This window comes from Chelonoidis abingdonii, chromosome 23 (genome assembly GCF_003597395.2).
Source record: "Chelonoidis abingdonii isolate Lonesome George chromosome 23, CheloAbing_2.0, whole genome shotgun sequence".
Taxonomy (NCBI): Eukaryota; Metazoa; Chordata; order Testudines; family Testudinidae; genus Chelonoidis; species Chelonoidis abingdonii.
The window spans coordinates 7,126,544-7,147,307 of NC_133791.1; the positions used below are offsets into that span (position 1 = coordinate 7,126,544).

Sequence of the window (20,764 nt, forward strand, 5' to 3'; positions counted from 1 at the left end):
AGAGTGGGGAATTATGGACTAACCTGCTTGTAGCAGAAGCTCTTCTCTAGCCTTGTCATAAGCTTGGCTCATTCCCTAAGGATTGAGTTCCCAAGCATTTGAGTTTCAACCACTTTCAACCCAGCATGGCTGAATGTTTGGGGTTCATGGGCACTGCAGTCCCAACCCTATATGCTCAAGCCCATTTTTTGTGATCGAAAGGACATTTACTTTCCTGCTCCTTTGAAAACCGTTTTCATTTCTGTTTAGATCTGAGGCATCATTCCAACCAATGGAATACTGACTCATTCCACTTTGCCTTTTTCTTTGAAATCTACACATGAACTATATACAGGGTGCAGCACAGAAGTTAAAATACATCCAAAGACATTACATAGGACGATGAGGAAAAGAAAATACGAGTAAGTTGCTTTATCTCCCATCCTTGAGACATTGACAGAAATAGTAAACACTGCTGTAAATCTTATCTAGGTATTTCTAACACACCCATCCTTGTGGTATGTATGTCCCATGTCAAAAATCCTGATAATGAAACATTCAGCTTGGGAGTATAAAACACACATAAATCAGACAATCACAAAATTAAGGAGCCACATTCTCAGTTGGCGTAAATCACTGTAACTCCAGCTGAGGATTCAGAATGAGGATTCTACAGCAACATTAGCTTGGTTACATTGTAATCTGACAGACGTATTTTAATTTTACATTTTATTCAGTTCAATACACACCTTAATGTATAGAAAGAGGGTCTCCCTAGAACCGTGGATTTTGAGTATTTCCTTCTTAAATTCTTGCCACAGCTACCTACCATGAATTGTATGCAAACAATTATATTGAGGTACTTATTATTAAAATGAATACCAGGTTTTCTGCACACACCCCTCATCGGAGCAAATGTTACCTTTAAACTGTTTGCCACCTTGTAAGCCAGCAGGAAAGAATCAGTCCAACTCAATAGATCTTGTATTTTTAATTTACTGGTTTCAAAAGAATGCATAGCAGTAGAGGGAAGGCAAGGTTAACGCATAGTAAGTTACGCCGAGGAGTTGCGCAAAATTAAATGATCTCCATCTTACAGCAAGAACAAACAAGATGCTTTTACATTTTACTGCATGAAAGATTCAGGAGGCTGTATCTTCCCCTTGATGCAAGTGTAACTGTAATGTTAGTCAATTACACATGCACTTCCCAAAGGAGAACGCAGGCCCTGTAAGCTCTCCTGCTGGAGTCAATGAGTGACAGTCACCTCTGTGCAAAGGGGCATCCAAGGTCTCTGCCCCATGTAAGCCACCCAGTTGAGTTCAACACATCGGGTCCAATCAAATCAATGGCAAAACTCCCAATGACTCCGAAGGTGCAGAATCAGGCCCCTGAAGGGCTTGCAGGATCTAGCACATGGCTTCCCAGACATACAGGACAAATATTAAAATGTTTCATGTGCAGGTTAAATAAGCAATGAACACCAAACAGAGTAAGTGTTTCTAGGGGAATACATGCATGTTGGCGCTGTGCCCTCGGGCACAGAGAAGTATGTACATCTCCTTCACATCCTATGCCCTGGCGGGTGGAACTGCACATCCAAAATGGCATTTTCACTAGGTACTAAAATGATCAGCAGCCTCATTTCTCCCTACACACCTTCCCATCCCGAAGAGGCAGCAGGACCAAACCTGGTGGGTGAGAAAACAGCTAAGCCGTGTTCCTCCCACAGCAATCTCCTTTTACATGCAGCTCAGCAGCTATTTGAAAAAGTTTTTGATGTGACTATAGTGGTGGGGAAAGGTTCCTGGAGACTGCGAACAGGTAGTGGCACTAGCAGCGCAAGCTTCTGCTCTATGGCCCTACCGATGGGACTCAAACTCATTCAAACAGGACACGTCTAGGGGCGTGAGAGTAAATTAATCTCCCTGATCCAGGTTGCCCTGGATCTTCCACCTGCTGGGCCAAACTAGCACCAACTATGTTGCTGGCTGCTTGTGGGGTGTGAGAGAGAAAGAGAAATGGCCATCTCAGCTGGCCTTTCTATGCCCATGACATGCTGCTTCTGATCCCAGTGGAAGGCAGAAAGGGTATAATCTGGTACCTGTTGGGGGTGGGGAGGGCAGGATTTCCTGAAATCCCCTCATTTCTGAGCAGATTTTTTTGGGGGTGGTGGTTTAGTATCCACGGAAGTGAGAGACTGAAGCCATGTTGACAAGGCAAACCCTGTATGAGCTTCGTTCACACAGTTCTGCCAATGCACGTCAACTTTGACCTGGGACAACCCTGCTGCTCCGTTCCTGGGAGTTAATCACGCAAAGACTGCCAGTCTTCGGAGAGTGACATAAATCAAGATCTGGAATTGTTGTGGTTATTAAATACCCTGGGGCACTTTAGAAGAGTCAGGGAGTTAACCACTGTGTCCTGGCCAAACTCCAGATGGGGTTTTGCATCTCCTCTTCTCTCCTGTCCCCAAATGATCCTTCTAGCTGCATCGTCCCTGCATAGTCTAAGCACCTTTAAAGGCTCTGTCCTTCCACATCAGAGGTGGCTGCACTTCAGGGATGGATGATGGGAGCCCTGTTGCGATGCTCGTTGAACTTCTGGGATGTTTGGATGGAAGGTGCTATTCATTAGGTGAATCTATTCTTTGCAGTCCTACCCTATTCCCTAGATCTGCCTCTCAAACCCATTGATCTCACTGGGCACAATTCACCCCTGTCTAACTCCAACAGCTTCAGTGGAGTTATACACCAGGGATCAATTTGGTTCCCAGCCACTTGTGATCGGTGAAAGGCCACTTATACTCTGGAAAAACCAAAACAAGACAGAAAATGAGTACAAAACAGGAAGCAAACAACAGTTAAGATTTCCCACTTTGTCTTTCCGTCACTAATTTTTCAGGCGTTGGAACATATGAAAGGCTAGCACAATTTTTAACCTGCACCCATTGCATGGCTGGGATCCATCAGCCTGTCCGCTTGCTCCAGCCAGCCAAGCCGTTTGATAAGCTGGGGGTCGCACTTTACAGTTTCAGGAGTCTGTGGGCTTGACAACAGCTGGGGGAACCACACACCTCGAGGGATAACACAGGATGGAAACTTATCTTTGAGGTCCCCCCATTCATCCTTGTCCAATCCTTTCCCCTCACGCTGTAGGGGAACAGCTCAGTCCAGTGTCCCTCACGCGCTCCGTCTGTGCTTGTATCCTTGTGCCACTGTCACTGGAAAGGGGGCCAAAGGACAAACCGTCAGCTCTGCCTGTCTGGCCCTCCGCGGAAACCTCAGAGAGCTCGCCCCCGAGACATAGCTCCACCATCGCTCAGGGGGTTGAAGGGGAATACCCCAACTCCACCCTCCCCCTGGCCTTGCCTAGCAAGGTAGTGTCCAAGCTCTGACCTTTTCTCTGTGCACACAGGAAAATTCCTCTCCAGCCTTTCCCCTCCCTTCTCTCGACTACCACAATCTCTTCCTCAACGTGCCCCCCCCGATCCATTCATACTCAGATCCTCTTCCTTTACCATCACTCTGACGGTATCGCCCCTTCTTTGAATCGCTCTGTTTCCTCCCCCCTCCCCCATTTCACCACGTCACGTTCCAATCTTCTAGTTTTCACCTTCCAAGCCCTTCTCAGCTCAGCCCCTCCCCTGCAACTCTGCTCTGATCCCTTATCTCACCTTCCCTCTGGCGCCAGCCATGCCAGCACACCCACCTGCTCCTCCCATAAAGAGGTCCCTGCACTTTCTCCCGCCCTGTCCCCAATGCTTGGGACGCCCCTCCCTGAACAGGGGACGATAGGCAGATGGGTGATGTCAAAGCAGCACTGGATATCACCAGTAAGATTTTCACACTGCAATTCCAACAGCCAGGCGCCCTGCTCCTCTCCTGCTAACCCCAGGTACTTTTTTGCAGGTTGGCACATTTCCTCCTGCCTGCAAAGCTGCGATTCACACCCCTAGGCCGAACAACAGGGCCATGTAGACAAGGCACAGCCACTAAGGGAGCACTCTTATTAGAAATGTGTGAACAACAGCTGGATGCATCACAGCCTAAGGTTGTGGGGTGATATATCGGCATACCAGCCCCTGAGCAAAAGAGCAGCGTCATGGCAATTAGAGCCTGATCCAATGCTCACCGAAGTGGGTGGAAAGATCCCCTTGATTTCAAAGGGCTCTGAATCGAGCCCTCTAAGAACTGAAAGAGGATTTCAATGTCAAAGCATCAGCAGCAGCCTCTGGTTTGGGTACCTCCATTTTTATGTGACCGACTCCAGACCCCTCAAAGAAGCCGGATTTCCAGACAGTGCTGAGCACATGCCTTGGGAAAACCTGGCTAAACTACAGTCACTCGTTACTTGTGAAACTCTCCATCGCCGTCTCAGCACTCAGAGAACTCCAGTGCACTGTTAAAACAGGGCTCCTCAGTCAAGGAACCAGAGCAAATCAACCTCCCAGACAACAGTGCTTCTCGGATGGGGTCAGTTTAAAACAGAGGATTTAAAAGAAATCTCTCCAGGTCCCTCTACTGCATGTTACGAACTGAAATCCTGCCAACCCAGCCCCTCTGGGTCTGATTTTTCACAGGTGCGGAGTATCTACAGTGCTCACTGAAGTCAATGGGGGCTGCAGGTGCTGAGCACCTCTGTAAATCAGGCCACTTCTGTCCTGCCCCGAGCCCATGGCTGTACCCAATATACACTGTCCTGTAAGAGATGCCAGTGCCACTGGGATTGGGTGGGCAGTGGCCTTTAGGGTTGCTCTGCCCTATGAGGTTCAGCCTGCAGTGACACCAATGGCTACTGGGCCAAAGAAATTCTGGCACTACCGCATCCCCTCACAAAGCCCCTGGCACGACTGCACTAGTGCATTGCCCTCTCCAGGAGGGCTCCTGTCCCCGACTCACCATGCTGCATGTGAACCATGCGGCACAGCCCTTTCCCCAGCTGGTTCCTGTACACGGGCTTCACACACACTTTGTTGGCAGTGCCCGAGGCCAGGTCCGTTAGGAGCACGCTGTGGATCTGCGGCGAGACGCTGAGGAGCGACGAGAGGCCCGTCTGCCGCCGGCACCTCACCCGGTAACCTAGGACTGGCCCGTCGGCCGAGTCCCAGGAGGCCTTCAGGGTGTTGGGGCCCATGTCCTCAAAGCGCAGGTGCCTCACCTTGGAGCTCTCTAGCAGAGGGATGAGGAGAAGAGCAGATTATGGGGGCCCAGTCATTTGTGTCATCCCTCCTTCTGGGGCCAATTCCACCCTGTTAGTGACTGACCCTGGGAAGAGGGCAGGGTGGACAGCTCTGCAAGCCACAGGCCCCTTTTATCCTCAGAACAGGGACAACTTGGGCAGTCGCCAGAGTCCCCCTGCGTGGCTCCTCCTGCCCTGGAAGGGCCTGCTCCAGGCAGAAGGGGACAGTTCCATCTCCAGGGCTTGTAGAGTCCTCAGCCTCCCTGCCGACACGGACACATGCCCATGGGAGCTGGGCTGTGATACCCCCCCACCTCAGCTCACCTCCCATCTCCACCATTGCTCACTCTGGAATCCTTCTGACTAAATCAAGCTGAATTTTGCCTGCTCTGACAAGCTAAGCTCCAGAGACTTCACTTCCAGGGAGCCCCTGACCCATGACACCGCCGTTAATGAGCTTCCACTTCAGTTACACCAACCACACTAGCGTGGGAATTTTGGCCACGTGCCCGAGGGGAGCTCATGACCTCCATTCCTCCGAGGCTCCAAGAGACAGGCCACAAGCAAGGAGAGGATGACAGCAACGACCTTTCGTCCCTGGGGACTCCAGCATCCTCCCAGCCAGCTCTGCTTGTGATGCTCCAAGTGGCTCAGGAGGACAGGCTCCATTGGAGACCTGTTGCACACCTACTGCCGAATTTTCATCGGTCCTACGCTCTGTGACTCTGCCACATTTCTAGGATACGCACACTCTGTTCCCTGAAAGCTGCATCGTCCCCCTGGCCACATTCTACCCTTGGCCCCTGCTAGCTGGCTTGGCTGACCCGCTCAATTGCTGGAGTCCTTTCCCTGAGGTGCAGCGCTCCCTTGCTGTGAGCTTTGGTGAGGGGGAGGGGGAAAGACATAAAACAGAGGGAGAAGGGCTTCCCACTCAGTGCCTGGTCTGGCCAAAGAGGTGGCCACATTCTGGAGGAACCCCAGGCCACCAGTTTGACCACAGGTAACAAGACCAGTCCCTGTTCAGTTCAACCCCATGCAGTGTTATCTCACAGCTGGGACAGCGGTGTCCTGTCAGCAGAGGGCCCTGCTCACTCACCTTCCTGTGTGCAAGCTTTGGCCGACAGGGCTTTCTCCTTCCCCGATTTATAGATGGCCGCCACCGTCACCAAGTAGGTGGTGTTGGAGGCCAGGTTCTCCACTACCGTGCTGTTGTGCGCCCCATCCACTTCCAGCAGCTTAGCCGAATTGCTAGGCAGTGGCCCGTACAGGACCTGGTAGCTCCTCACGCTGTCTGGCGTGGGAGCCCAGCTGACGCGGAAACTGTGCGGCTTGGACTCCGAGATGAGAACCCGAGTTGGGCTGATTTCCTCTGCGGGGAGGAGGGAAAGGAAGACAAGTGTCAGTGTGATTCACGGCAGCAGAGTGGCCTCCAGCCAGAGCAGCGTAAATAAGCTGGGAGCCTATTGGCCGTCATGGAGGTGGAAGCGACTCGACTCCAGTCAGACACGTTGACGCAGCCCAGTCCTGCTCTAAATCAAAAGGCTCCCACAGGGGACTAGTTTTCTACACTTCTCCCTCAAACGGGTCCAGCTTCTGCTCACAATGTCACCATCTAGTGGTCACCAACTCCACGTCACCCACTAGTGGTCACCAGTAGAGGATGGGAAGCTTGCTACCGCCTCAGCTCAGACACCCGGCTCTTTGAGTTCAGGCAGGAGCAGCTCATGGTTCTAGACCCAGCGGCCACAGGTTTCTTCCCAGCTGATGACAACCACCCATTCAGGGCATGTTATACATGCCTAGGTTGTCACACGATGATAGCGAGATGGGGAGGGCAGGTTTATGGAGCTCTTTCCACCTGCTTGTGCTTTGCTTCCCTTTACCCTGATGGGATCCACCGATCGGCACTGGGTAAGCCAGGGGAGAGCCGAGACTTCCAGTTTCCAACTAAATTCTGCTGTTTTTTTCTCTCGATTCATAAAAACAGCCATACTGGGTCAGACCAATGGTCCATCTAACCCAGTTTCCTGTTTCCCACAGCGAGGAGTCAACAGAACTGGGCAATTGGGGTGACCCACCCTTGTCTTCCCCTTAGAATCTGCAGAGATTTTAAGGCCAGACAGATTCTCACTGTGTGGCCATCTAATCTGACCTCCTGAATAACCCAGGCCAGAGAATTCCACCGAGTGATTCCTGCATCACACCCACACCTCGTGGCCGAGCTAGAGGGTCTCTCTCAACCCCATACTCACTCTTCTCATGCCTCAGCTATAAGGTCTGGGCCAGGGACTGTCTGTGCCATGTGTCTTTATGGCACCAAGCACTATGGGGCCCTGACCCTTGACTGATGCTACTGTAACATACATCATTGTCTTACCTTCCAGCGTGGTGACCCTGGTGGTTTGCGGAGGAATATAGTGCTCGTTGGACTCTGGAACGAGCACGACCTCGTAGGTGGTGTCTGGCAAGAGATCGCTCAGGAAAAGGCCAGTGTCATCCCCGGACACCTGCTTCACTAGCTTCCTCCTCGGGTTGTCCGCAGGGGCATACTCCAGCACATAGTAGCCAGTGTCGCTGGAGAGGAGCCGAGGCCACGTCAGACGGAAGCTGCTGGAGGTGATCTCCATGGCGCGGAGCCGCTTGGCTCGGATAACATCTGGGAGAGAAACAGCAATAAGATGTCACTGGAGGATCAGAGAAGTCCCACTGATTCCCTGTGCCTGTGCAACCAACTCCCTCCCATCACATCTGCAGCAGTAGCTTTGTTAGGCACAGAAAATGCAGCTGAGCATTTCGCATCGCCCAGGTAGCTGGGGTTTGCCTCTCATGCTAGGAGCTCTAAACACAATAGAAATAACTCTATACACCATTCAGATCACACTTTGTTGCAATGCAGCCACTTCTGGGGTGGAACAAGGCAGCTGTTTAGCAGCTCACTGCAACACTGCACAGCAGGTTGGAGCTGGGCTGCCATGAACCAGTCCCTTTATTTATTTAATTTTTAAGATTCTGGAGCACAAATGTGCCTCTAGCCTTTGCCTCAAAGCCATGAAGTGAGTGTAAACAGAAGCAGGGGAATCTGGATCATTTTAGTCACTTCCAAGTCTAAATAACACCCCATTGTATCCGTGATCATCCATAGAGTACCAGGGTGGTGCTTGTAAAGCATCTCTCTGCTACGACCACCAGATGGCAGTGGAAACCACACCCCAAAAAGCTGGCACAAGGCTCAGAACTGCACAGCTGTGTCTGTCTGTGGCGGGTGGCAGCTCTACCCCAGATGCCCACTACATAGTACCTGGCCCTGTTGCTTTTGTGCCCTTCAGAGAGGGGGAACTGACGCTGAACAGAACAGCTACAGCTGAGACAGGACAGGGCAGTTCCGCCCCACCACCGCCCGCCCAGCCACTGTGCCCCAGGCTGCTCTGGAAAGGCCCCTCCGCATCATGTGTGTCCCACCCAACCCCACCGCAAGGACTGCATGGAGGGCAAACTGTTGGGGTGGAGACACCTGCCTCACTGGAGCTGTGCTGAGAACCACCCCCATTCCCGCCCCATGCTCCTCTCACACTGATGCCCAACAGTCCCGGGCTGGTATCACTGCCAGGCGGGGCGGGGCTGGAACCTCTGACCCTGAGTCCGGGGTGGCGTTGCAGTGGTCATCGTTGTACTGCCAATGCCTCAGGCTGGCACTTACCTGGCCTGCTGTGGCAACCCCGGCCCTGCCTGAGGTACTGTGCTGGGATGTTCACGGGGAAACTGACTGCGTTTGCACGGTGTGCGTTCCCTGCCTAAGCCGGGGGCCTGCACATGGGCACAGCCTGCTGCAAGTAGGGGCAACTGCTTCCCTTGGGTGGAAACTCTCCTTAGTTCACACCGGGGATGGGAGGGACGCTCCACCTGAGAGGCAGGCAGTGCCACTGTCCCCAATTCACCAGCATGGTAGACTGAGGCCTACAGAAGTGAATGGTCTGGTTATCAGGCGCCCCCTGCCCTCTGCTCCCACTGACTTCTAGCCATGAAAGACTCGCCCGAGCTCACACAGAGTCAGCGACAGAGCTGGGAACAAAACCCCTGAGCTCTGACTCTTAGTCCCACGTGGGTCACACTCCAGAGGTCAATCTCCTGCCTCCTAAGGATTGAAGTCAAAGCACCTGCTCCTCCGGTGCACAGGAAGAGCCCAGGGTCAGCCAGCGTGGAAGAGGAGGCAGTTCTCCCCAGGAGGCTCCGTGCCCCAGCCCTGCTGCTGTGGAAGGGGGGCAGTGGAGAGCTAGGGGGTTGTTTGGCATTTGCTGAGCCCCCTGCATTCATCCTGGCTGAGGTCACCCATCCCAGCGCTCCACAGATGCCCCATTGTGTTGTGGCACTCAGTGCTGCAGTGTTCCCTGCCTTGGCACTGCTCACTGCTTTCCCTCATTCGGCTCTCTCCAGGGCTGGCAAAACAGCAGCGCCCCCATTGCACCCTGCCCGGATCCATGCGGTCACTGATCACCTCTGGCCATGTCCTTTGCCACCTCCATGGTACCATTGCAAAACCCTTCTCCGCAGACCTTTGCATCTCAACTCAGCACCTCTGGCGCCAGGGCCTTCTCCTCTGCAACTCCCACCATCCCAGGGCCTCAGCACCCTCTTGCCCCCCAAAAGCCTTTTCTCTCTTCCATGTTTCTATCCCTGCAGAGCCGTCTGGCTGCGGAGGCTGGAACCTGACTGTGGCTTTTCTGTTGCTCCTGAAAGGGGGGGTAGGACACTGCCTGGCCCTGGGACTGGCAGGGCTCCCGGGCTGCATTCCCAAGGCCTTGAGGCTTGTTAGAGGTGCAAACCCACCTCTCACTGTATTGGCCTGTGGGCCTGGCCTGTGCAGGTTACTGGAGGCAGCAGGCCGATAAGAGACTCCCCTTTGCTTTACTGGCTCCAAACCGCACAGCTTCCTGCCTGAGTGGGAAAAGGAGGAGCTGGGAAAACTCAGCTCTGCCTTTTCCCTGTGATGCCAGCCACTGGCAGAGGGGAAGCCTTGGCATGGGGCCTGTGGGCTGTCCTACTGCACCCCCCCTTCCATCTCCAGCTCAAAACACTTTACACATATCACTGTCCAACACAGACAGGTGGGGAAACTGAGGCACTGAGCACAGCCCTGACCTCCTGAAGAGCACACAGCAAATCCACAACAGAACTGGGAACACCACCCAGATCTCAGGCCTGCCCAGGAACCAGAAGCCCAGCCTTCCTCCTTTAAACTGCTGGAGTTCCAGGCCAGCTCCCTGGTACACCAGAAAAGAGCCTCAGTTTTTCCTTTGAGCTGTTTATGGGCTCACCCAGCTGGGCAGGAACATTCCACATCTGCCATGCCCTCGCTTTCCCCTTTCACACCAACAGCCAGCCAGCAGCATTCAACACCCCCTCCTCCCTGGTTCCCACCATGCTTTGTAAGAACTCCTTTGTAAACTCCCGATCCTGCCACCCCTGCTGCTCCATGCAGTGCGATTCCTAAGGGCACAAAGGATCAGCTCATTTAAAAACTCAGAGACAGACATCGAGGTGCTGGAAAGAACATTTATCCTGCCAAAGGCCAAATGCACTTGGGCTGGAAATGAATCATCTCTGAGACAGAGCCCTCCAGGGGTGTTGTGTGAGAACCGGGTGGTGCAAACTAACATTGCACCATTCATGGAACTACCCTGTTTTACATCAGCTGGGGATCTGGCCTGTAGCTTGCTAACAGCATCTGTGCCCTGCTGCATAGCTAGAACTGCCTTGGCCATAAAGCCACAGAGAGCAGAGGCATGTGGCTAGATTGATTCAGCACCCTATGAATTTCTGATCTAAAACTAACATTAGGCTAGCAGGATGTTATGCCCTAGGCATCCATCCTGGCTGAAGCTTTCCAGTCACCAATTATTACTGCACCCCAGACACCCCCTCACTCACCCTCCCATTAACAATCTGACTCTCTCTCAGTGTCTCTTTGTGGCTCGTGTAGGATGGACACAGACGAGCACTTTTCACAGCTATGGGCTTGTTGGAAATTTCTTGACTCTCAGTGAGCCCAAGACTAAGTGGCAGGAAACCTGCTCTTTCATCATCTGCAAAGGAAACATTGTTCTTCTTGGTGCAGTCGGCTGGGTTGGGACCCAGGAAACCTGGATCCAGTTCCCAGTTCTGCTGCTGGCTTGTGGGATGACCTCAGGCAAACCACTTCTCCACTCTGTGCCTTGGTTTCACCATCTGCAAAATGGGGATAAGCATACCGCTCTCCTTTGTAAATCTCTTTGAGATCCAAAGTGCTGCATAGGAGTTAGGTATTCATTATTGTTCTGATATTACCATCTCCACCACTGGCTCAGCTGTGACCTTGGACAAATCCCTTCAGCTCTGTGCCTCAGTATTCCTATCTGGGGTATGGATACCTACCAACCGCTGTGAAGTGCTCTGAGGCACTGGTTTGGAAAACGCTGGGTGCTAATAGGATCAGGCTCCCACAGTTTGATTTCAAATGGAATGGCCAGTCGTTGTCCATTTTAACAAACAAACGCAGGTTAGAACAGACTGAATTCTGCCCATCGAGGGTAGGGCCTCACATCTGCTGAGCACAGTGGGTGCTGTTCTTGATCAGATTGGAAAATCGTGTTCCTTGACTACACAATGTCTCCAGGTCTCTGACAGGGAGCCTTCGCCGTGGGCTACTGGAGCTCACAGATGTACTGCTCCCTCCGTGCCTGTGCTGGAACCGGCTGCAGCTTCTATTGCTACTCTGCAAGTAGGATCCTGCAGTGGAGAAGGTGCCAAAGGGTGAAGTCAGTTTCTACAGAGCACAGCCACTGATCAGACGTGAGCAGGGAGAGACCCACACGTCACCCCACAGGAATTCTTTGATTGCATCTCGGGTCCATCCCTTGAGACAATAGAGCCAGACTCTCTCCCCCAACTACAGTACCTTGAGAATAGGTGCGTGTTTCTCACCATTTTAAGGGAACACTAGCAGCTTAATCATGAGCCACTCTTCTCACCTGCGCTGGTGTACGTAGAGTAACCCACTGGAAGTCAAGAAGGTTACACTGTAGAACCAGGCACTGCCATATTAGATTGGACCCTAGTCCATCTGGTCCAGTGTATTTCAACGCCACTGTCTATAAGAAGCAGCCTCATCGCCTGCGCTGTGTTGCTCAGCCATTTCCCCAAGATACGATTTGTTTTCCCTGTGTCCATCTGTCTGTTGCAGGTATTTCCCTGATGCCCGTTCCAGGCTGTGATGATTTGACCTGGCGAAAGGAGCAGGATCAACCCTTTATATCTTTGCTGCGAAGGGGCAGCACGGACAGCATCTGTCTGCTGTCCAGAGGAGAGCGGCACATTGACTAGGGGGTGACAGATTTAGGTCCCATCAATTCAAGCAGGAAAGCAAATGCAAGCAATTGTGGATTTAAAGCAATGGAGGACAATTTAGAAAGGGTGCCCAACAGCCCCCCTAGACTGGAGAAGGCCAGGGAGGTGGGGGTGGAATGAAGTAACTACGGGGGAGACAGTTGCCCTGGTCAATCTCCTAGCGTAGCCTGAATCTCCTCTCGCTTACAAGAGTTTTACACTGTCACAGCTCCACTGACTTCAACAGGGCTACTCCCAGTTGACACCAGAGCAAGCCAGATCAGAACCAGGCCAACAGTCTGTCAAGCCATTTACTTTCACTGACCTTCCCAGCAGCCCTCACCGCAGGTCAGTTCATATTATCATACCCACTGTATGCGGAGGGGAACTGAGGCAGGGAGCTGCTGTCACTTTTCCACAGAAGCAAGATTAGAAATCAACATGAGGGAGCCCCCATATGTCTCAAACACGAGTCTATTCTCCTTCTCTCACTCACTCTCAGCACTGCCTTTCTTGTTGGCTTGGATCTACAACTCCAGAATGACTCCCAGACCAAACAGCTTTGGGGTATCAGTTGCCTGCTTAGATCTGTGAGCAAATCTTTAAAAGCAAAGGAGATGCTTCTGAAGGGAGCAAAGAGGAGAGAAAGGCTAATGCAGCTCAGAGAAGAGGCATGGCCCCTCTGATTTACTCCCTTTGTGGGTTGTCCTCATGCTCACGTTGACTTGAGACAGCTGCTGCATGGGAGCCAGGTCCATCCTGCGGGCATACAGCAATGAGTAGGGATGAAACCCAGCCCCTTCCTGGACAGGGCTGGAGGGAGAAAACTGGCCAATTTCATTACAAAGCTCATTTGTGCACCTACAAAAGGCCTTTTAACGCTCTATCTTGTTTCAAGAGATGAGGACGGGATAATGTTGATAATAATGCCAGCTCCAGGCCTTTTCCCATGCTGCCCGCTGGCTTGGAATGGCCTCCCTGCACTGCATGCCAGCTGCCCTCCCTTCCTTCCCATGGCATATGCGCTTTGTGCATGCACAGCACGGAACCCGCAGCTCTGGGGAAGGGAAAGCGAAGGGGTCTGCACCAGCACCCGCTCTTGGCAATCTCACAATTTTATCGAGGTAGTTGGTATTTGTCTTAAAGCCCCAGCTCCTGGAGTCTTGGGCATAGGGGAGAATCTTGGATTCATTTAAAAAAAATTTTTTCTAGACCTCACTGATGCAGAGAAAAGCTTGGCCTGAGTGCAAGCCAGCCGCCAGCAAGCCAGAAGGCAAAGGAACACAGCACATATTATTGCTGACAGTCTCATGATCTTCACGCCAGATCCTTCACTTCTGATTGGTGTGTGCTAGGAGCTGGCAATGACTCCCTCCCCGGCTTCTGGGCTGCTGCGGCCCTTTTGCCAGCTGGGGTTTGTCCAGCACCTTGCATATTCCAGCCATGGCTGCGATATTCATAGTACGTGCTCTTGATCCCCCAACTGGAGGGGAGGGGGAAGCCCCGGCTTGTCACCCAACTACTCTGCAGATGTGGTTAGTTTTCGTTTCTTTTTCATAGTTATAATGTATGAATTTTTCATCCTCTGTTTTCTAAATGTGGGCTTTTCTTTAGTGACAAAATTGCTGTGTCAATAGGAGACCATGGAAAGGGTTAATTGGCTCCTCCACACTGAGGTCTCCCCTCAGCAGGAAAACTGTCTCCAGAAAGCGACTGGGACACCTCCTGGAACACCTCGTAGGGCCAGAGGAACTGGCTCCGCTTCCCAAGAAATCCTAGAATACTAGGAGGCTTGGGCCAGGCCCCAGCTTTGCAAGGGCAGGCAACACTCAGAGTAATAGCACTGAAGAGCTGTGTGGAGGACGAGAGTTGTAGGTAAGGACGTGCAAACGAGCACAAGGTGTTCTCCTTTGCTTCGGCAAGGCTGTCTCCCTCCAGCACTGCGCACGTGGCTTTTGGCTGCCTGGGTCTCTCTCCTGGCCACTTTGCAAAGGCTGACCATGAAAATCTAACGCACCTTCGGCCTTCCACTCTTACCAATGACTCCAGTTCCACAGCCACACTCGCAGCAAACTGGCTTGCTGCCAACATGCTAACCTTGACTAGACTGGCCAGGATTTTCTTCCGAGGACTGTGCTAGCCAAAATTGTGCTATAGATCATTCCCCTTGGCTATCTCCTATAGCACGTTACAACACGGCCTGAGAGGTGCAAAACTCTGGGTCACAATTTCCATTGCTGGAATCCCACTCAGGAACCACGTTTAATGATTATTAAGAGTGCAGCATGCCAGGTGGCCTCAGGGCAGGACTTTGATCCTTTGGTGAATGCCAGCCTCCACAGATACGCGCAGCCACGTTAGGTTAGCTCTGTTCCACAGGGTAAGCGTGAAGTGAGTCGACCCTGCCAACAGTTCTATCAGCACTGGGTTTATTCTGTGCATGCAGCGGGTACTCGTGATTATTCTCCCTTGTTTCGATGGGACAGCTTCGAGCCACTTGATGTCTTTAAAATGTTTGTTTAAAATTTTTGGAAAATTTTCACTGTCCATTTAGAGTGAACCAACGGTAATTTACAGCCCTACTGTTGAGTTCTACAGAGTCGCTTCATGCTTTATGAACTAAGTAATCTTCTAAGGCAAGCCGGTGTTATCCCTGTCTTACAGAGGGAGAAACTAACTCAGGGAAATGAAGTGACTTACCAAATGTCACAGAGGGAGTCAGTGGCGGAGGTGGAATGCAACTTGGAAAATCTGAGCTTGCACTAATGTATACCACTCAAGAGCTCACACCACCACCTAGATGTAGCCTGGACTGGTGTGTTTACATACTAAAGAACAAATTGTTACACCAGGCTTACTGGGCAGCCAGGTAATCTTTTTGGCTGGAATTTACTAGGGTGCCTCAGAGAAATAGGCACCAATATTCCCTTATGTTTCAAAGGGATTTGGGCACCTAACTCTTGAAAATCCTAACCTTTATTTTCTACAGCTAAACCTCCTGCTCCGTTCTGAGTTCCCTGGGTAACCATTAACCCGTGGAGACAGAAGGATAGTTCTTGAGTTTGGTGCATTTTCCTGCCTGTCTTGACTTGCAAGGGAAGCCAATGATGATGCCAGTGATGATTCATTTCCAAATCTGGGGGGGTTTCAAAGGAATTCAGACAATTCATGTCTGAGCTCCCCTCTCTTCTCCCCCACCCAGCAAATCATTACGATGCGAACACAGCTAACTGCCCCCAGCCTGCAGAAGGGAACGGACCCCGGCTTGTTTCTGTTGTAGCGTGCAGGGAGATGTTACAGCTGCAAGACCTTGTGGGATTGTCCCCAAAGGGAAGACAAGAATTTGTCCCCACTCTACTCCCAACCTCCTCAAGGCCTGAGGTCACTCCTGGACAAGCAAGATCAATGCCGTAGCTGTCCTGGGTCAATAGGAGGTCTCCCCACCAACCCACACTACAGTCCTGACCTCTGCTAGCAAAGGATGGGGAAACCAATCTACCTCACACAGCAGTGATGCAGTGTCTAGGGGGATTCGTACCCTGCCAGCTCCTGAGAGCAGGGGCCTTCTTATCTTCAAAGCACGGAGCACTTGAGTCAGATTTTCAAAAGTATTAGGCACCTAATGATGCAGACCTGCCCCCGGCAGGATTTCTACGAGCACAGAAGCAGGTTAAGCTCCTAACTCCTGTTGGTTTGGTGCCTAGCCAGTTTAGGCACTTTAGAAAATCCCCCTCAGCCCCTAGCTGAACAGTTAGGCACCTAAATTCCTTTGAGAATCTGGCCTTTGTCATGGCAACCCACTCGGCGTGATGCTAGTGGAGGCTGGACCTCATGTCGAGGTTGAGGAGCCTGTTACAGCCTCGACCAGCAGATCTGGTTCTTTTACCTCAGGCAGCAGAGCCTCCTGCTTTATGACACGGACTCCCAGATTCAATCTCTTCTGCGGCTGCTGAGCCCACTTGGGGTGCAGTGTGTCGTCACCCCATAGCAAACATCTGCGTAGGCAGCAGTGCCAGCGAGCGAGGTGAGATACCAGCTGACCCAGACTTTCACTCCCCCCCAGAACTGAGCATTCTCAGAGGTACCACAAGATCTGGCCACGTGCTGCCATTCAGTAAAATGGGCTTAGCCTAGTGGTCCACAGAAGGTTCACAGAAGTACGTAAACTCTAGGACGCTTCCCCAAACTGAGGAACTGGCTGGCGTTCACCCATTCCCCCACCCCAAAGGGGCATCGCTAACTAGAACAGCTCTCCACAGGCCGGCCAGTGAATGGTACCTATGATGGCGTCCCTCAGCTCCTTGGTGATGATGGACAGGTCATCCACGTCCACAAAGTACAAGTGCTTCTCAGGAGGCTGGCTGGCAGCTGCCGAAAGCTCCAGGTAGTTCCCCCGCCCGGTGCTGATGATGAAGACCGTGACCCCCATGTCCTTCAGCAGCTGCATGGGCTGGGAGATGTCATCAGTAGAGAAGCCATCCGTCACCCACACCAGCACCTTGGGCACCTCCACCCGGGCGCCAGCTTCATCCGTGAAGAACTTCTCCTTGGCGAAGGAGAGGGCTTTGCCCGTGTTGGTGTCCCCCATCAGCTGCTGCATGTCCCGGATGGCCTGTTGCACCGCCCCACTGGACAAGTACCGGTCGAAGGGGAACTCTATGGTGGGCACAGTGCTGATGTGGATGATGCTGGTCTGGACATCACTGGGGCCGAAGGTAAAGGGTCGCAGGAGGCCCCTGATGAACTCCTTGACCCTAGAGAACTCGTAGGAGGAGACACTGCCAGAGCTGTCCAGCAGGAAGAGGAGGTCCCCTTCTGAGTCTGGAATGAAGGGCTGGAGACCTGGCAGAGAGAGAGACAGAGAGGAGGTTATTGAGATGGTGTGACCCAGTCCAACCCTTCCCACAGGAGTCTGGTAGCAGTGAATTTGCTCATCTTCGGTCAGATCCTGAGGTCCATATGCAGGCGATCCAATGGGAATCTGCCAGAGTAAAGACCTCAGGGTTGGCCCCTTGTTTCTATGTTTTCTGACTTGGCATAAAGACTCCTGGGTTCTACTCCAGGCCCTGCCACTGACTCTCAGTGCCAGCCTGGGCAAGTCACGTCACCTCTCTGCACCTCCCTTTCCCTGCCTGCACAGCAGCATTCGTTGTACTGATCTGCCTCACCCGCTGGGTGTGGAGCTTAATTTCTGCAGAGCAGTTTGAGAGCCTGAGATGAGCAGTGCAAAGCAGGGAGACATAGACATAGACAGAGGCTTGTTCCTTTAATATGGCCACAGACTCCATGTAGTGACAACTTAAGAACAGTTTCAGAGGGGTAGCCGTGTTAGTCTGTATCAGCAAAAACAACGAGGAGTTCTTGTGGCAACTTAGAGACTAGCAAATTGGGCCCAAATAAATGTGTTAGTCTTTAAGGTGCCACAAGGACTCCTCGTTGTTTTAATGTAAGAACAGAATTTGATTCTCTAAAGACCTTTCTCATGGAGACATTTGGAAGCACTTAACCCAGAAATGGGAGTGCACGGAAGGGTCTCATCCAAAGCCTGTTGAAGTCAACAGCTTTGGCTGTTTGGACTCACTGTGTGACGAAGGCTGGGGCGAGAGGCGTTTGCATGATCACAAACGGGAGGGGAGGTGTTCATGAGACAATTCCTCCCGTACAACCTGGCTCACACTGAGATAAGTCTGAGGGCCCCGGTACTACATGCACAGCGTAAGAGGTTATGTTTGGACCATCACTGCAAGCGGAGCTGTGGCTCCACAGCATGCGAAGAGCCGTGCTATAGCACCACTCCTGGGACCCGTGCCTTCCGCAGAAGGGTTAAAATCAAGCAGGCAGCTGCTGTAAACAGGATCCTGGGTCACCCAAACAGCCAGCGAATCCCAGCGCTGCCGAGCACCTCTCACCCTCCTGCTCTTGGCAAAAGTCCGTGTGGCACTGAGTCAGGCCTGGCCTCTGCGAGCACCGTCCTTCTACGGGCATGTTCTGCACGCTTCCAGGGCAGTAATCAGCCAGCGGCGGCAAGAGTCAGGATGCAGAGCACAGCTCCGGTGGCCGATGAGCCAGGCTGCAGCTCGTACTGTGTCTCTGCTCTCAGAGGCTCCTTGCCAAGTTCCTTTTAAAGTCACATTTTGCAAAGAAACACACACAAGGAGGGAGAGAGGGCAGAGAAATGATTATACCTGGTATTACACCGGCACCTCGGAACCCCAGTGAACTAGGCACTGTGCAGACACATGGGGAGAGACTGTCCCTATGGCAAAGAGCTCACAGTATCGAAGCTAGACACACACTGGACAGGAGAGGAAAGAGGCACAGGGACCCTTGTGAAAGTCCCACAGTAGGTCACTGGCAGCTCCCAGAATAGAGCCCAGCTCGGTGCCCTACCCACTGGACCACACTGCCCCTTGCCTAACAAGAAAGGGGAGAATGCTCTACAACATTTGTCTTCCTGGAGATCAGCACAGCCAGCAAGTGTACGGAGCCGAAGCTGCTGCTGACCTCCCAGAGGGTGTGAGATGGGGATGTCAACCGAGGCCGGTGCTGCCATCCTTCTCCCAAGGGGCAGTGAGACAACAAGGAGGGCCACACAGAGACTAGGGGAGCGTTCCATCCACGCCAGTCAGGAGATGGGACCCGGCGCAGTTCTGCGGCTGTGGTACAGGGGGTGCTATGGGGCTATTCCAATGGGTAAGGTAGTAAGTTTGGTTCCTCAGCTGGTAATAAGAATACCTTGCCCTTCTCAAGCACCTTCCATCCGGCGATCTCAAAGCACTTTACAGACGTACTCACCCGTGGCACCCCATTTTACAGATGGAGGCACAGAGAGGAGCCATGACTTACCCAGGGTCATGCCGGGCAGCAGTGGCAGAGCCAGAAGTCAAACCCAGGAGGCCTAGCTGCCGATCTTCTGATCTCTCCCTATAAAGTCGATTTGTTCCCACGTGCATCTCTGTTGCACAGCATACAGGCCATTTCCTGGCCTGTTCTCACACACTGCCAGAGGCTTCTCCTGTGTGCTCAGCATTCCCAGCCGGCGCAATGTTCGGACCCCAGATGGAGGCTCTGAAACATCCATGTCAGCCACACCTACTGTTTTAGCCTAGAGCAGAGCAAACTCCAGAACCAGAAATAAACAGCTGGGAAGAAACAGGCAGAGTCACTGCTAAGGGAACGGGACACCCAGGAGGAGGTGCCTCTGACTTCCTGGGGCTGAGTTTGGCTGGAAGAAAACCAAGAACAGGTTGGAAAAAATAGAGACAATAAAGCAAAGTAATGTGGTGGGAGACGCTGCCACTTCTAGATTCCCAGGAGGGGCAGCTGGATATCCGAGCTGGCTGGGGGCTCTTGGCTAGCTTCCAAGGTTGCAGCCAGAATCCATCCCGGGTGGGCATCAGAGCTCTGTGACCAGCCCAGGTGTTAACAGCGAAATCTGCTCCTGGTGGCAGAGATGGAGGCAGGCCTCCCTTGATCGCAGTTCATCCTCCATCAGGTGGAGGGTCTGAATCTTTAGTTGCCCAACTGAAATAAACTCGAGTCATTTCCCAGTACTCAGAGAGCTCAACCCCCAGCAGCTGCCTAGATGCCACCTTGGGGTTTCAGAGACAGTCCAAGGCTCTGTACATGTTTCCTCTGTGGGGCTAAGCAGGTGTAAAATTTGGGGCTTACGGCCCTTCCCTTGACTCGCCGAACGCATCCCTTTGCTTTAGGGTCGTTAAGACTTTCTTGCCCATTCGGAGGTTCCCACCAGCAGTCCTGTTTCTGACTGGCCCCCACTAAGGCTGGGGCAGCTCTGCAGGCAGGAGCGCTGGTGTAGCCCAGATGCTGGCGTTTTAATGGCTGCGTCTCACCCTTCTCAGGCAGGTGGGCAGGACACAATGGGAGGGACGCCAGTGCTTTGGCCTCACTAGCGCGTACACTGCCGATATCCCCTGTGGAGTGGTGCTGGAGGAGAGCTGGTGTTTAAGGTCAATGCAGACAGGAGCTGGGGTTTTCAGAAGCCAGCAGGATGTGCGCTCCTAATGCACTTGGTGCTTTCGAACAGTCCCGCTCTATCAGCCTGGAATATGCGCCGACCGACTCTGCCAGAGAACCAGGCTGGAGTGTGCTGCTCTGGAGACTCCAGGAGACACCGTACAGACTCTCGCAGGCTTCTTGACTTTAGAGGTGGGCCCGAACTCCAAAGCTCACCCAAACTTCAGAGACATTCCTATCTGGAGCCAACCTTTGGGGCTTGAGCGCT

The 20,764-nt window shown here is 52.5% G+C and overlaps 1 protein-coding gene across 1 annotated transcript in view; it reads right to left on the bottom strand.

The window, feature by feature from the left end:
- Positions 1-955: 955 nt before the first annotated feature.
- The window catches only part of VWA1 (von Willebrand factor A domain containing 1), a 28,968-nt gene continuing 9,159 nt past the window's right edge, over positions 956-20,764 (bottom strand). Inside the window, exons 2-6 of the mRNA XM_032780026.2 lie at positions 16,798-17,361; positions 7,538-7,816; positions 6,257-6,529; positions 4,881-5,150; positions 956-3,202 (exon numbers count right to left, since the gene is read on the bottom strand). Coding sequence (XP_032635917.1) covers positions 3,162-3,202; positions 4,881-5,150; positions 6,257-6,529; positions 7,538-7,816; positions 16,798-17,361 — 1,427 coding nt within the window. The 3' untranslated portion in view covers positions 956-3,161. The remainder of the gene's footprint in view (positions 3,203-4,880; positions 5,151-6,256; positions 6,530-7,537; positions 7,817-16,797; positions 17,362-20,764) is intronic.